Genomic DNA, 18150 nt, shown 5'->3' on the forward strand with positions numbered 1-18150 from the left:
GTCTACTTTCTATACGACTACTAGTAAGACTTGACACACTAACTATAGAACGACAGCAACTGCGGACAAGCTAAGCGTAAGGTTGTGCGACATAATGATAATCAGTCAAACAAACTTTATTAGATCAACTCGTTAAGGAACGATCGTTGTCATTGGTCAATTCTACGGAATTTTTTATAACGAAAACCTTTGCGATATAACGCAAACCTTTGCGAAATAACGCAAACATTTGTTTTATTTTATTTCTTATTTAAGTTTCAAAGGAAGCAGCTGTTATAAATGGAGGAGGCTGCATATATTAAAATTGATCACCCTTTGTACTCATTGCAATGTAAAATGCTTGAGTGTTTAGCACACATCATGGGATAATAATGAGCAGGATAATACATGCATGTATATATATATATATATATATTACAAAGAAAATTGAGTAAATTGAAGTTATACCGAAGAAAATAAAAAACCAACCCCGCTAGTGTAGCCGAATTTAAGTATACTTCCAAAGTAAGCGCTCGTTTGAGCATTGTGTAAGATTGGTTAGATTCAAACAAGCTACCCTTTTTCCATAAATGTATAAGATGAAGATGCTATTTTATTATAATTATGTTCTCTACATTCAAATTGCTACCCAAGCATCTTAAATAGCTACCTCACTAGATTGAAATTAAAATTCAATGACTTTTTTTAAAGAATCTTTATCATATTCTGAGATTTTAACAAACGATTTCTTACATCAAAATTTAAAAAGAATGTTTTTTTCTGAATAATTAATTTTAAAGCAGAAAGATCATTTTGTCTATTTGACTTATAGTTTCACAATTGTATGACATTATTTTTGCTCTTATCTAGTTTACCACTTTCCGTTATTAAAAAATTTCAAAATCTTGGCCTTTCAATTAAAATTTGCCTATACCATATCTATTTACTTGTTAAATTTATATAATCTTCTGATGCATAAACCATTTATTAATTTGTGTATAATTGCACTTCAAGTATTCCTTTATTTCTATGCATATTTATTATAATGATTTGGCCTTGTGTTCATGGTTCTTCTCTTAACTAAATCCCAACCGAAATTTGATGACAGACGGACATGCAAATGCCGACATTTACAAAACACTGCTTTCAAATTATATCATAAATGTAAAATGTAAATTTAATAATATATAGTTTTTTATTATTAAATATTCAAAAGTTAATGAATAATTGAAATCAAAATGTGTGCGTTATAACGCAAAGGTTTGCGTTATAACGCACACATTTTGATTCTAATTAAATATAAAAAAAACGTGTGGCGCTAATACGCTTCCGTATTACAGCGCCACACAACTTTATTTTTTAATATTTTTTCCTATGTTTGCGTTACCTTTGCGTTTTAACGCAAACATTTGCGAAATAACGCAAACCTTTGCGATATAACCTTTGCGTTATAACGCAAAAGGTTTGCGTTATATCGCAAAGGTTTTCGTTATAACGCAAACATAGGAGGAAATATAAAAAAAGAAAATGTGTGGCGCTAATACGCTTCCGTACAATTCAAACCTTCGAACTCAAATAAACTTTGAAGCCCCTCCCAAGTACACCTGCGAAGATAAAAAAAACACGCGCGTACTATTAACGATCGAAAGTTGAATGGACTGATCACGTACAGGATTGTGTACTTGATTATCACATGGCAATTCTAAATTATGTACATGTGCATGAAAATTTATTTATATTATAATTGTGTGCAATAGTTCTAATAAGGTCCTTAATTGTTTTCAAGGCGAAGTTTTGAATCCAACTGTCTCCTATAATGTAGTTCTGGACTAACCCCGTGTACCTTTTCTATCTGTAAGTTACATGATTATGTGTTTGCAATGAAACCAAATTAGTAAATACGAATGAAATGACAGGCTCGATGCTGTTTGATAAACGAAAATGAGACCACTAACTACACAAATAACCAAATTACATATTGATAAAGATATTGCACGATTTTACAGTAATACATAGGTTTGTGAAATAAACTGTTCACTATTCATATTCTATCGTCAATATATCACAGCCTTCCTCCTCGACCCTTAAACTAGGCTCACGTATACTAAACCTTTTTTTTTATAAATACGAAACTACATAGAAATATAAAAATGGAATCCCAATGACTAGTTATAAATGACAACTTAAATCTGGGATATAACATATTGACCTGTCCCAGCTTACATTTACATCATTCCATAGCCGACCGTGCAAGGGCTGTATAGCCAGTCAAGGTCGTTAAAAACTTCCATTTGAACATCATTTCATTGCATAATCCAGTAACTTTTAAAAACACGGAAGGTTATGTTTTTATGGATTTGACTTGGGATAGTGTGATTTTTTTTCTGATTCAGTTTACTCTGGGACATAATATATTTTAGTATAACATTCCCAGGTTTACTTGATTTAAAAAAAAAAATCCCGAAATTCTAAGTAAATTCAAAGCAGGTAACCATGCTTTGTTTAGAGAAAAATGGAGATGACAAAATATTGGCCGCAGTGAAAGGAAATGTACTTTATGTAACTCCGGCGATATAGGTGATGAATTTATAATTATTTGTTTTGCTGTTCTCAGTTAAAAAACAAATCGTTAATTATGTATTGTAAATGTTTACATCGAAGAACAAGTATTATCATGTCAATTAACTCGCTGTTTGGTAATGAAAAACAATCAAATTAAAGAAAGTGTGTTTATTCAGTAAATGTATTAATAAAAAGGTGAGTCCCTCCTTGTACATGTATTTTTACAGTTTATTATACATTCATGTATAATTTTGTACTTCATTTTAAATGAGCATACTACATTTGTTTACCTACAATTTTATGTTTCTCAGTAAATTTATATTTAGTTTTTGGAGAATAAAATATCTTTCTATATGTACTACCAGTATCCTACATCTGAATCCGCTAATGAATTATTCTTTGAATTCTTCGTCTTGATAACATTGTGACTTGTACATTTTAACCACGGAATATACCAGAAATTTTGAGACATTAAAAGAAAATTCATTCATAATCAATTGTGTATATCTTGTGCACTATTCTTCCGGTAGGTTCATCTTAGTGTAATATCAAAAGACAAATAACCATTCAATTAAAATCAAAACAGTTCTTTTAAATTGTTCCTTATAAACTACGACATTTCTCACAAGTATTTTTTTTTTTAGTTCCACAAATGCTGAAGCAAAATCTCCTCCAGTGTTACGTTTCAACCCTTTTTTACACAAACATGCCTTCAATTCATTTTATTTTCGTATTACCCATGATAGTACATTCCATAGTACGTCAATTTTGTTCATTCAAGTGCTAGCAAAATACGATTGTCATTGTTTTGTTTCTATCTTTCGGTGAATGAATGGGACAATTTGTTTCGTTTGTGATACGTTATTCAGTCTGAATGACCATACGCTTAGCTACTGTATGTTCGTTTTATAGAATGAAAACAAAAGAGAAATGTGCAACCCATCATGAATTATTATTATTATGAGATTTTTACTACATATAACTACGACATTATCAGGAAAATAACCTAAAATATAATTGTATCCCGTCAGTGTGAAAGAAATTTAAAAGTGGCTCATGTTTTAATAAATTTATCCGTATAAAAGTGGCACATGTATTTATCTTTATATTTTTCATAATCCGGTACATGATAATTGTGTTGTTTCATAAAGAACATTACTAAATAAAAAAATATCACAAGGATAATCTTTCGACCCCACTATTTGAAAATCAGACAAATCATTACCAACATTTATTTCAATTCTTTAATTTATGTTCGCAGTAAAACATACGTAGTACATTCCATTGTCGGTTCACGTGCACACTACGATTGTTGTTGTATTTGAATCTTTCGGCCAATGAAATGGGACGTTACAAGTTGTTTGTTTGTGGTATGCCAGAATGTTATCAATGAATTATCAAACGCTAAACTTGACTGCAGTTTAGTGTCTGAAAATGGACTTAAAGACAAAAAAATGAATTAATAAGAGCAAGCTCATTGTTGAAGGCCGTACGGTGACCTATAGTTGTTAATTTATGTGTCATTTGGCCTCTTGCGGAGAGTTGTCTCATTGGCAATCATACCACATCTTTTTATAATAATTTATTGTTAAGATCGTTTCTAGAACAAATAAGTTAATCTGACAATATTTTATTAAAATCATTTCCTTTTTATGATTTATATATAATTAATCGTTCAAAAAAAAATTTCTTTGCGAATTCGTACAACTTAATGTCTAAATCATTTAGTTGTTTAATTTTACTAATTTGTGCTTCAGTCAAATTGTAAATAGCATTTTCTGCATACGTGTTAGTGTGTTGCTCAAATAAATGTTTAAATCTTATATCAAATGTCATTTCAAAAAGAAGTTGTGTTTCTAGTTGATATTCCGTTAATCCAAAAAATGCCATGTTCTTTAAATTTTCTAACGCACTTTTCAATATTTTTGTTTGTCTTTCTTCAAAACTCATCCCAGTCGTATTATAACAGTTAACTGAACTAAGGTTAGCTAACATCCGGGTTTGTCTATTAATTGCTAGGTTCGATTTACAACCAACGAAATTTTCAAATGTTATATTCTTCCATTTTTGTCCAGTATAACAAGACGGGACCTCTTTTGAAGATGCCTTCCGTCCATCGCAGAACAGCGAAGAAGGCCAGGTCATCTCGATTCGTTGAACTTGTTTCCATTCACTGATATATCTTATAACTGGTTCTCGTAATATAGTTATGTAATGTAATCGGAAAAAGATATGTTCTTGGTCTAGATTAATCAAGTTAATCGCATTGTTATTTGATTTACATTGGCAAAAATTGTAAGTTCAAAATTTTGTGCTTTGTTATAAGAGGGGTTGAATGAGGTTAACAGAACAGAAAATGATAGGCCCTAAATAAGAGTAGATACACTCTCCCCATTCTAAACCGTATGAAAAAGGTAGACAAAACTGTGATAGAGATAAAAATAAATTTCAGATATTATGTTTCAACTTGTAATTAGGGATTTTACAAAATCCCTAGCGATATTTTCAGTGATTATAAAAAATTCCTAACAATTACAGGGATTTTAAAAAATCACTGAATCAGTTAGGGGTTTTACAAAATCACTGAATAAGTTAGGGGTTTTACAAAATCACTGAATCAGTTAGGGATTTTACAAAATCACTGAATCAGGGGTTTTACAAAATCACTGAATCAGTTAGGGATTTTACAAAATCACTGAATCGGCTAGGGATTTTACAAAATAACTGAATCAGTTAGGGGTTTTACAAAATCACTAATTATTTCAGGGATATACAATATCACTGATTGTACAAATTCACTGTATCATATGTATTTATTTACATTATCAGTCTGGCAGGGTTTATCTGACCTAAACCACATTTTCATTGTCCATTACATAACGTTTTGTGGTTTAGTCAGTTTCATAGATACTGAAAGCAACAAGGCAACTATATTTGTTGTATGAAATGCTTGCAAAGTGTACATTTCCGACTGGTAGGATTCATTTGACCTTGATTCATTTTCATGGATTATATGCCAACAAGAGTGCACACGCTGAAATGTCTCGCCTTCTTTACTGATCATTAATTTTATGTTGATAGTCCTAACTATAAAGCTTTACTAAAAGTATCACATATTCTTAACATGATCCAAGAAAATGAGGTCAAGGTCAGATAAACCAAACCGGAAATACATGTACACCTTACAATCATTCAATACACCAAATATAGTTGACCTATTGCTTATAGTTTCTAAGAAACAGACTTAAACAGGAAAACTAAACATTGACCAATGAACCATAAAAGTATGGTCAAGGTCAGATGAACCATGACAGACAAACATGTACACCTTACAATCAATTTATGCATTACATATAGTTGACCTATTGCTTAAAGTATCTAAGGAACAAACTTAACCATGAAAACTTAACATTGACCAATGAACCATGAAAATAAGGTCAAGGTCAGATACCTGCCAGAAAGACATATACACCTTACAATCATTCCATACAACAAATATAGTTGACCTATTGGTTATAGTTTAAGAAAAACAGACCAAAACACAAAAACTAAACACTGAGCAATGAACCGTGAAATGAGGTCAAGGTCAAATAAAATCAGACTGACATGTACATTGTAAAATATTTCCATACACCAAATATAGTTGACCTATTGCATATAGTATTAGGAAAAAAGACCAAAACACAAAAACTTAACTTTAACCACTGAACCATGAAAATGAGGTCAAGGTCAGATGACACCTGCCAGTTGGACATGTACACCTTACAATCATTCCACACACCAAATATAGAACACCTATTGCTTATTGTCGAGCCTGCGACTTTTGTCGCAAAAGCGAGACATAGCGATCCTACATTCCGTCGTCGTCGGCGGCGTCCACACATATTCACTCTGTGGTTAAAGTTTTTGAAATTTTAATAACTTTCTTAAACTATCCTGGATTTCTACCAAACTTGGATAGAAGCTTGTTTATGATCATAAGATAGTTTCCAGAAGTAAATTTTGTAAAAAAAAGTCCTGTTTATCCGTATTTTACTTATAAATGGACTTAGTTTTTTTGCCAGTTAACATTACATTCACTCTGTGGTTAAAGTTTTTAAAATTTTAATAACTTTCTTAAACTATCCTGGATCTGTACCAAACTTGGACAGAAGCTTGTTTATGATCATAAGATAGTATCCAGAAGTAAATTTTGTAAAAATAAAATCCTGTTTATCCGTATTTTACTTATAAATGGACTTAGTTTTTCTGCCAGTTAACATTACATTCACTCAGTGGTTAAAGTTTTTCAAATTTTAATAACTTTCTTAAACTATCCTGGATTTGTACCAAACTCGGACAGAAGCTTGTTTATGATCAAAAGCTAGTATCTAGAAGGAAATTTTGTAAAAATTATTTCCTGTTTTTCCGTATATTACTTATAAATGGACTTAATTTTTCTTCCAGTTTTAAAAACATTTGTTAGATTCGTAAACCATCCTGGATTTTTACCAAACTTGGATAGAAGCTTCTTACAATCAAAAAATAGTATCTAGAGGAAAACTTTTAATAATTTTTTCCCATTTTTGTTGAGCCTGCGACTAACAGCAAAAGTAGGCGAGACACTGGGTTCCGCGGAACCCTTACGATTTTATTATCTGATATATGGACTTGACCACGAAAACTTAACCTTGTTCACTGAACCATGAAATGAGGTCGAGGTCAGATGAAAACTGTTTGACGGGCATGAGGACCTTGCAAGGTACGCACATATTAAATATAGTTATCCTATTACTCATAATAAGAGAGAAATTAACTTTAAAAAAAATCTTAACTTTTTTTTCAAGTCGTCACTGAACCATGAAAATGAGGTCAAGGACAATGGACATATGGCAGACGGAAACTTCATAACATAAGGCATCTATATACATAGTATGAAGCATCCAGGTCTTCCACCTTGGAAAATATAAAGCTTTTAAGAAGTTAGCTAACGCCGCCGACGACGCCGCCGGATCACTATCCCTATGTCGAGCTTTCTGCGACAAAAGTCGCAGGCTCGACAAAAATTAAGTTGTCACGTCCGTTTCTCATATTAGTGGTCATGACTTTCTGGCAGGGTTTATCTGACCAGCACCTCATCTACATGGATCATTGATAATGTTAGGTTTATGTGATACTTGTGGTTAAATTTCTTATAAAACTTTCAACATAAAATCAATCATTATCAGTAGAGCGGGCGAGAAATTTTAGCATGTGCACACTTGTTTAAAGTATAATGCCTATTGTCAAGACAACTACACGCGTGTTTCTGGAATAACCGTCATCAGGTGCAAACTATATATCAGGTTTAAAGGTGTCTTTCTGACATTTTACCGATCGCCATCTAGTGGTACTCTAAATTTTTGTTCTGTATCATTTATGTAAGTGTATGTGTTTTGATAGCAGTTTTACAAAATTATGATGTGGAATCCAAAGGTCAAGGATGAGACTAATACGACCTTCAACAATGACGAGAAAACCTTTATCCGTAAATTAAGTTATTAAAGGTGCCGAGACGATAAAATGTGAAACAATCAGGATAAAAAGATCGAAAGGCCCAAACCATACTACAACAATAAATGAAAAACACTGAGTTATGACAGAAATCAGTCAGAAACAATCACTGGATTATTCGTTTCTGGTTATCGTTTCACAAAGGTTCGTTAATCGTACGACCAAGTTTACGAGTATTTCACAAATGTGTCGGAATCTTTCCGCACCGACAACCGATTACCCACCTCTGTTCCAAGAGGTCTTTTGTGTGAAGGTATGAAAATGGAGTAAACGCGCACCAGTTATGTCAGTTTGTAAATACACGATTTTGAATTTTAAGAGGGTTTATGTACAGTTGATAAAAGTGGGTCGAGCGGTCGAAAAGAGAGCCTCAAAGGTGAATGTGTGTTATGTCTCCTTTGTATTGTTGCTTTAAACTTCTGGTAAAACAATCCCGCGAAATTTAGTGGTATCTGAATGATTTGTTCCAAACTCCAATTCGAATCAAACAATTCGTCCCAAGTTACTTGGTCAATTCGTTAAAACTTCATGTAGATGAGGAAAAACAGTGTTCAACAATACAAACACCGTGACAATAAGCTTATTACATATATACATTGTATGCTGCAAATAGAAAAATAAAACGATGTGGTCTGATTGCCAATGATACAAATCTTTGCCAGAGACCAAATGACGTATAAGTTAACAACTATAGGTCACCGAACGGCCGCCTTCAACAATGAGCAAAATCCATACCGCTTAGTAAGCTATAAAAGGCCCCGAAAGGAAAAATATAAAAATATAAAACGAGAAAATTAACTGCTTGATTATAGTTCAACTAAAGAACAAATTATAAAAATCAGTTGAAAAGGGCTTAACTCATCAGATCGATACAAAGCACAAAAAAAACTAACAAAAACACAAAAGACACAAAGTACAGATCTGAGAGAACTCGCTGTTACTGAAAGTTAGTTCAAACCCAATAACAACAATTAATAAAAAAAAAAATCATGAATCTAAGACTAAAATATAAATCAGTACACCTGCAACATCCAATGGAATTAGTGTAAAGACGTCATAAACAGTCCGAGAAAAACATGACCTTGTGCATTGCCAAAATATAGGTATCGATAGATTGTAGGACCGTGAATGTACATATGAGTATAACAATAACATTAAGTTGGGTTTTAATTTATTGATAACAATATCAATATTTATACCGATAAAAACAACATTCAAAGATTCAATTATAGTGTTGAATTGGTAACCTTTTAGAATAAGTTTATTTAAAGGGTCGATAGGTTTACCCGGATCGTATCTAAATTTACGGGCTCGGTAAACAACGTCATATTAATAAACTGTTGACACAAGAGATACAATGTATGTCTCGCCTATCGGCATAAAATTCAGAAAAAGACAATCTGATAGACAGCAACATTGCTTATTAATTCAGTCACTGAACCATGATCTAGTGGACAGGGCCTGGAAATGGTCAACAAACTGAGATGTACAGACAGTAATGTAACTTTATAGAAAATATCGTTGTTTATTGTAAGTAGTTCTTATCAATATAAATTTACGCAGAAAAACTTAAAATTGAAAATTGCTAATTAATTCAAAGTCACAGGACCATGCATGTTCTAGGGGCATGGCCTCAAAATAGTCGCCAAACTGATATGTACTGATAGTGATACAACTTTATATTAAATATCAATGATCTATCACAAGTAGTTCCTATCGAACTAACTTAAGCAGAAAACATGACAATTGTTGACGCCGTCGCCGTCGCCGGAAAAGCAATCCCTAGGTCTCGCTTTAATAAATAATATTGTAAAAGTTTTAAGTAATTTGTGTTGATGAAAGCCAACGTTAGATAATAATAGACTTTTAAAATTAGTTTCTATAGTTTATTTATTTCATGACGATTTTTTAAACCCAGAAGTTTGAACTAACATGACTAATACAATGTATCTTTTGGTCCCAGTTTGCCGACTCCTTCATTTCAATTTAATATCATAGACTAAGTATATGTAAGAGAATGATAATCCCTTTCTTCATGATTAGTACGAGCGTTAGCGTTACAAACTTAGAATATTGTAAAGTGCTCAAGGCTCAAATGATCTCTAAATTGGTCGTATTTAATAATTAGTTTCATTGTCAGTGCAATGTTTATAATTAATGCATGACTTCCTTTTTAGGCATTTCATTTATGGATTAGTTTTAGTGATGTAAGGACTTTCTTATTATTAGGGAAATAAAAAGAAAATGCTTTATACATATTAGGTAACACAACAGAACAAAGAAAATGTAGGAATTGTATATGTTTCCTGATTGTGAGTATGAATTTAAATCATGTACTATTTTAGTGAGGAATTATCCTTTTTTTAATTTACAGTTCAAATCAATTGATACATTTGAGTTACAACTAAATTTTATTTAACAGCCAATATTTGGTCCGCTTTTTAAATCAAATACTATTTCATTAAGCCAGGTAAATGTTCAAATGAAATGCCTTTAAAAGTTTTTAATATGTTCAAGACTTAAATTAAATTCCTGTTTTTTTTTTATTTTATCGAAATATGGAAATAACTATTCTTCCCAACCGCTGATCCAGTGATCAAAGTTTTTGAAAGCTGAATATTAAGGTATTTTTTTTATTTTAAAGCTTTTTTTTTTGCTTTATTTTGCAAATGCTTTGATATTGTTTAATTATTTAGTAATTTGAAGTTATTAATATTTTCATAATAATATTCACGGTACCAATTTTACTGCACAGTAAACTTTAACTTATTTTGAGTTTTTTGTTTGTTTCACAATTCAACTGTAAGTCAGTTTCAATCACTGTGTGATACATCCTTTCAATCTGATAAATGTGCTTCGGGGCAGTTGTAACTCATTTATAGAAACTCTTTGTTTTGAACTGTAAATAAACCCACATAATAGGATAATCCCTTACTAAGAACATGATTTTCTTTCATTCTTCACAATTAAGAGGCATCAAATCCTACAATTTTATTGGTCGAGAGCACTTTGCTATATTCTAAGTTTGTAAGGGAATGATAATCCCTTACTTCATGATAAGTACTCGTAAAACAAAAAATGATGTCTTTTTGAAATAATTTATTGGTAAATGATCATAAATTGTCAACAGTTATGTACAAATTAATGTTTGAATTACATAAAACTAGTCCTCAAAAGTTCAAATGGATTTCATACATAAAATCTATTTTGGACGAATGTGGATTAAGTTTTGTTTGGAGTAACCAGGTACATATGGATAAAAACCAGCTTAAATTAAAGACTTTACCGATCATTTCATTCAGCATTGGGTATCGCAGATTCAAAATTCTTCAAGTGGAGAATTCTATTCTCTATTCAAAAACAAGTTTGAATTGGAAAAAATAGTTGATGAATCTTGAGGAACATAAAAGGGTATTCATTACTAAATTGAGATGTGCAAATATTAGATTTCCTATGGGTCGACTGAGATACTTAAAGAGAATAGAATTTGTAACCTTTGCAAAAACGGAATCGGGAATGAATTTCATTATTTATTCCAATGTATATTTCCACCATTTGAACAACTTAGAAAAACATATGTACGTAGTTACAATAGTACAAATCCAAGCAAGGGCGGATCCAGCCATTTATAAAAGGGGGGTTCCTAACCCAGGATAAAGGGGGGGGGGGGGGGGGGGGTCCAACTATATGTCCCCATTCAAATGCATTGATCGTCAAAAAAAAAGGGGGGGGGGGGGGGTTCCAACCCCCGGAACCCCCTACCTGGATCCGCCACTGCCAAGTGAGATAAAAATGAAAAATATGTTGTCACTATGTCATGTTCGACTATACAAAAACCTGTCTTTGTTCCTGAAAAAAAATCTCGAAGTATTTTTTAGAAAAACCATGTATCAGATTGCGTTTTTATAGAACTTCAATATTTTGTTGAAGAATGATATTATATGTTCGATTTGTATGTATTTGTTCTGTATTTGTCAGTCTCGCCTGCCATCGTTTATGTATATAATGTTAGTTTATTGTCCTCTTGTACACTAAATGTGTCTGAGGTTAAACAAAGAATTTGAATTGATGATGATGGGAGTTTTTAACGACCTTGACTGGCTATACAGCCCTCGCACGGTCGGTATTCGGTTTGAATTGAATTGGTATTATTCTCTTTAAAAGCAAATAATTTAATTTTGATGTAACGCGTCTTCTGATTGGCTCACGTTGTTTGTTTATCAGCTCATAGACATAATTTTGTCATGTGACCGTGACGTCATCAACGTTTTTTTGTTTTTATCTATCAATTGCAGTTATTCAAATGATGAAGACATAATCTTTCAATCAGTTTAATTGAGGTCTGGAGCTAGCATGTCAGTAACTGTTAGTAATCCTTTGTTAATTTATGTATCATTGTCATTTTGCTTAGTTTCTTCTGTAACCTATTCTGACATCGGACTCGGACTTCTTTTAAACTGAGTTTTACTGTGCGTATTGCTGTGTGTTTGTTTATTCTACATTGGCTAGAGGTATAGGGGGGAGGGTTGAGATCTCACAAAACATGTTAAACCCCGCCGCTTTTTTGCGCCTGTCCCAAGTCAGGAGCCTCTGGCCTTTATAGTCTTGTATGTTTTTTAATATTAGTTCATTTATATGTTTCGGAGTTTAGTGTGACGTCCATTTTCACTGAACTAGTACACAATTTTGTTTAGGGCCAGCTGAAGCCCGCCTCCGGGTGCGGGATTTTCTCGCTGTGTTGAAGACCCATTGGTGGCCTTGGGATGTTTTCTGCTCTTTGGTCGGGTTGTTGTCTCTTTGACACATTCCCCATTTCCATTCTCAATTTTATCACTTATCATATTTAAAAAAAAATTAAATCATTAATAGCATTTAATTATGCGACTCTCGAAAATGTGAATGGATCTGAATGTGTACAGATTAATCTCATTAATCTTACATTGTTTTACTACAGGTCCGTTAATGGTATCTAATAAACAAAGATTTTACCTGTAAAGACAGGTAGTTTCAAAAGCATGGGAGATGAATTTTGATTTCACAGCTGGGTGCCCAAGATACACGAAGGCTCCGTTTATTGTAGTAAACCTTTATTTTATATCTGTAAAACAGGTAGGTTCAAAAGCATGCGAGATGAATTTTGATTTCACAGCTGGGTGCCCAAGATACACGAAGGCTCCATTTATTCTAGTAAACCCTACACACTTGATGATTATAAAATATCATATGATTTTTGATTTGTTCAATTAAAAAGTTCGTTGGTGAAGAATCATCAAATTTTCAATTTCAAGTCAGAAATGAGTCACAAATGACACGTGAATTGAAAACAAAATTCCTTTTAAAACGGCTTGATGTTAGAAATAAGAGGACACGTTTCTGACCACACCCGTCAAGTTAATTTTCCTGCTTCACCAGAAGTGATCTGATTTAAAAATTATCGACACTGACGAAGACTATTTGTTAAGCCGAAATATTTGTCAACACGATTTATAACATCATCTTCGTATATTACCATCTTATATAAGTACCGTTGTGCATATCTTTAGACTTATATATTTTTGTCCTTATCTGCGCAGTATTGTCTATTCTAGACGATCCGATACATATTAAATTTGCTGGATGGTCCTTTTTATAGACTTCTATATATATATATATATATATGTATTTAGTGCAGCTCCAGGTCTCTTGATGAATTGTTAGACATCATATATAAATGGGGAAAAGCTTTCAAATTATCAGTGTTATAGTAGTCTCAGATTATACCAATTATTTAATATAAATGAAATTCAAACAAACATTTATGAATTATGAAATGATAAATTTCTTTTTTAGGGTTTTATAAATGTAATTTACTTTTATCGACTTTTTTTTCATAAACAAAAGTATCTGGATCGTATATAGTTTTTAACTGTTTTAAGACTGTGCAATTTTATCAATACGGAACAGGAACATACAGTGTGTGATGTGATACAATGTAAACATTGTGTGAGCGCTCCCCCGACTTTTTATACCGTACAAACATATCTGTTTCACTCTTTTTGTTAAATTTTCAGTGTTCACTAGTACAAACCTCCTCTTTCGATGTAAACCTTCTAGTCTGTCCATTTCCTTTCCGACACAGTTTTGTAACTCGGTCCAGTCAGCATGTACACCACATGGCCATCCTGTAGAATATCGGCTAAATAACCATTTTTTTTTATTTGATGTTATGCAGCTGCATGCATCAACTTTAGGACCGGTATTAGGACAGACGCATGGCGAAGTAATATTCAGGTTAGTTACTAATTGTCCTCCAAAATGAGAACCTCCTGTTTTTTTGAATATGGAGAAACACAAGTACATCTCTTTTTTTTAAATTTAAATGATACTTTCGCTTTTCAACTAATGCTTTTGTATAAGTTTTCGGAACAGTAATTAATTTTCCGTATTTAAAAACTATAAAATTGTAGACAAAGCAGAATGTTAAACAGGAGAAAAAACATGTATAGAACATGCAGGTTGAATTCATCTTATCATTATTACATTTACTAACCATTACTAACCTTCCATGTGTGTGCACCAGATGGCTTACATAGTAACAGTTTTAACACATAACAATTTAAAAACATTTTTCGAATGTCATATAATAGATGACTTTCCGAAAACATTGCAATAATATATTCTTTGAACATCAAACAAATGTTTATTTTATTGTTTTTGAAATGTTTTAATTCTAACATTTAGATCAAATGTCTTAACAACATCAAACAAATATTATTTCCTAATATCTTTTATTCACGTTCTCAAACATTGTTCTGAAATATCCCGTACATATTTCTATAATATAAAAAAATAATATTTTCTTCAATTGGTATTTTGTATTGCTAAACCATTTAAAGTAAATATTTTCCAAATATCCCAAAAACATTCGGCTAAATATGTTTTGCAGAAAATATAGTTTTGCTATTTTACATAAAATGTTTTGTAACGTTTAATTAAAATGTTTTAACATCTGAAAGATATCGGCTAAATGTTTTCTATAAAATATTTTGACATACGGCACTTTATTTAATATTCTTACTGATTTTATTCAACATTTTACGGATATGAAAATAACATTTTATTAAAACTTTGTTCAATATCCCACAGACAACGTTTTATGGAATTTACTAATAGTTAGTTGGTTTTTTGCACGGATAAAACGTGAAATAAGACATAATTTCACGATGAACGTGAAAAAATTTCTGTCATGAACGTTTCACGAAAAATAAAGACTGTTGTGAACCTTTTGTGACTGAGTCACTGTCTTCTTGTATATATATAAACTCTCTGTTTTACTTGTTATTCCCGATTTAGTATAACGTCACAGTACCCAAATTGCACCGAGTACCCAAATTGCACCTATTCAACAAAAATAGCTGCGAAAATCTTACAAGTTTTCTTTGAGGCTAAATAATTTGTATTTTTATGATTTGACATTATAGACGTCTTTTAACATAGGTAACAATATTCAAATATACAAAAAACGTTCACAGTATATATTTGAACAGATGAAGCACACTGGAAAAAGTAAAATTACTGAACGTCGCCATGCGACGTTCACAAAAAGTCATCTCTTAAAAATGAGCAAATAAAATATGTTACAAGCATCTATTTCTTAAAAAATGAATACTAAGCATGGACTAATGTCAAATTGTTCTAAATATTTGAAGAAATAAAACAAAACAACTATTATTCGATTTTTAAGGATGTGAATTAAAGCATGGTTGTAATTTTGGTACTCCTCATTACAGAATCATGGATCGTTTGGAGGTCGGTTCAAACCCATATTTCTATGATTCACTATAGATTCAAAATTAAATTGATGTAACTATACAGTAAAAAAAGGATACATCTACAAAATAAACACAAAATGGTAACTTTTGTCTGGATCGTTAAAAAACGTAGGTGAAAAAACTGTCAAAATAGGTGCAATTTGGGTACCCTCACGTTACACATTTATGATGTAAATGGTTTACGGCTTTTAAAAAAGTATTTCTTGACGATCCCTGCCAAGTATTTGAATTTTATTTGAAAAATACCGAGCACGCAAAATAAGCATTTGAAAATCACGATGCACGTAAAATTAAATAAGCAGAACACGTTGAACGAGGCACCTGTCTTGCACGACTGAACGTTAAATAAAAAAGTAAAAACACGTTGAACGTGAAATAAAAAACGGCGATCACGTTGCACGAAAATAACCCTTTACCACCCTCACCGACCTTTTCCGGAATTGGAGCAGAAGACACAAGTCGACTGTTTTGTTTTTCACATGTGAATATCGGGAACCAGTTTGCGGAAATGCGAAGTTTAAAATTTGAAACACAAAGAATTATAGAGTGGGTGGCGCATATTCGCCTTGGACACATTTTCGCCGTTTTGTTATTTCTTCTGTAAAATTTTTGTGCCTTTACCCAATACTTGCCTTAAAATATGGTAAAGGCTGTTTGTAATGTTCGAACTGTTGATATTCCTCTTTACCCCATTTCCAAGGTTATTCGCACATATAAAGAAATACGCAGGTGTTTTTAAACGATTTTGGCAATTATGTAAGATTTTAATTATATGGCAATCATGCGCAGTCTTAACGTAAATATTTGTGAGAAAAATCGTATAGGAATGATCTCTCAAGTTAATTCATGTTATTGCAAACATTCGTTTTTATAATATACCAAGATAATGAGGATGGTCATAAAATACATTGCGGTGAAAATGTGTCCCTCATGGTACACGAACAACTTGATTTCCTCTTGAGTTGCGTTTGTTTTTAGAACATTTAACCAATGTTTTGAAGATGATTCCTTTATCAAACATTTTTTACATATAGTTAAATTTCTGAAACCTACATAAAAAATTCCAAATATTCGAATGTAGGTCGGATGTAAGTGGGAATACACGAACTATGCGGCGAATATGGGTCACTCACTCTACCAAGAAGAGCGAAGAAAATTGTTTGTTACTCACTCGGTAAGCATGATTAAACTCCTAAGATGATACTTGTGCATTCCATTTGTGTTTCAATCATAATCGGAACCAATACATCTGTTTCAACAGTTCAGGTGCGGATCATGTATGAATGGAGAATTAAGAAAAGCCATATACAGAAAACACATGCTATTTTCTCAGTACACCGAAAAAGAAATAATCATACTTGGGAAAAATTCAGACAGCAAAGAAATTTGGTAAATAAATTAAAAAGGAAATCTATGAAAATATATTTTTTAGAACGCTGACTGTTCTGGAGGATCAAAAAGTGCTGTTTTTGGAACACTGTCAAACCTTTCTTTTCAAAAAAATGCAAATCCCAAGGGCAAAAAACTATTTTATTTGAAGAAAATAAAATTATAAATAATTCAAAAGATGTATCAGATATTTTTAATAAATTTTTTGCTACTGTTGCTGAGAAGATAGGAAATGATGTTATATATGATCCATTAAACCATCATAGCATAAATGCCATATATGAACAAAATCACTTGAAAACAGATACAAAATTTGAATTTCAAAAGGTGACATCAGAAAAAGTGAAAAAAATCATCAATAAATTTAACGTGAAAAAAGCAACAGGAGCAGATGGGATACCAGCAAAAATAGTTAAAGCAAGTAAATCTGTCGTTGCACCTCAGCTGACCAGTCTTATAAATTTGACTGTAGACACGGGCATATTTCCAGATCGACTCAAAGAAGCCCAAGTTTCACCCTTACATAAAAAGAACGACCCACTACTGAAATCAAACTACAGACCAGTCAGTGTGTTACCTATTTTTTCAAAATTTTATGAAAAGATATTTGAAATACAGTTATACGATTTCTTTGATTCCATTTTTAATCCTTATCTATGTGCTTTCCGTAGAGGACATGGATGTCAGACTACTCTGCTTAGATTACTGGAAGACTGGCATAAAGCCTTTAATAGACAAAAATTTTTATATAGCTGCAGTTCTTATGGATTTATCAAAAGCTTTTGACTGCTTACCTCATGATATTTTACTATATAAATTATTAGCATATGGTGTTTCTCCACATTCTGTATCTTTATTAAAATCATATCTTTCTGAC

General features: G+C 32.1%; 1 protein-coding gene across 1 annotated transcript; it reads right to left on the minus strand.

The window, feature by feature from the left end:
• Positions 1 to 4227: 4227 nt before the first annotated feature.
• Positions 4228 to 14619, minus strand: LOC127702061 (heparan-sulfate 6-O-sulfotransferase 3-B-like; the record flags this gene model as incomplete). Its single annotated transcript, XM_052206063.1, is given in 4 exon segments — positions 4228 to 4758; positions 14137 to 14385; positions 14387 to 14451; positions 14613 to 14619. Coding segments are annotated over 4 exon segments (852 nt in total), but the record flags the coding sequence as incomplete, so codon positions are not given.
• Positions 14620 to 18150: the final 3531 nt, after the last annotated feature.

This window comes from Mytilus californianus, unplaced genomic scaffold, assembly GCF_021869535.1.
Source record: "Mytilus californianus isolate M0D057914Y unplaced genomic scaffold, xbMytCali1.0.p SCAF_5, whole genome shotgun sequence".
Lineage (NCBI taxonomy): Eukaryota > Metazoa > Mollusca > Bivalvia > Mytilida > Mytilidae > Mytilus > Mytilus californianus.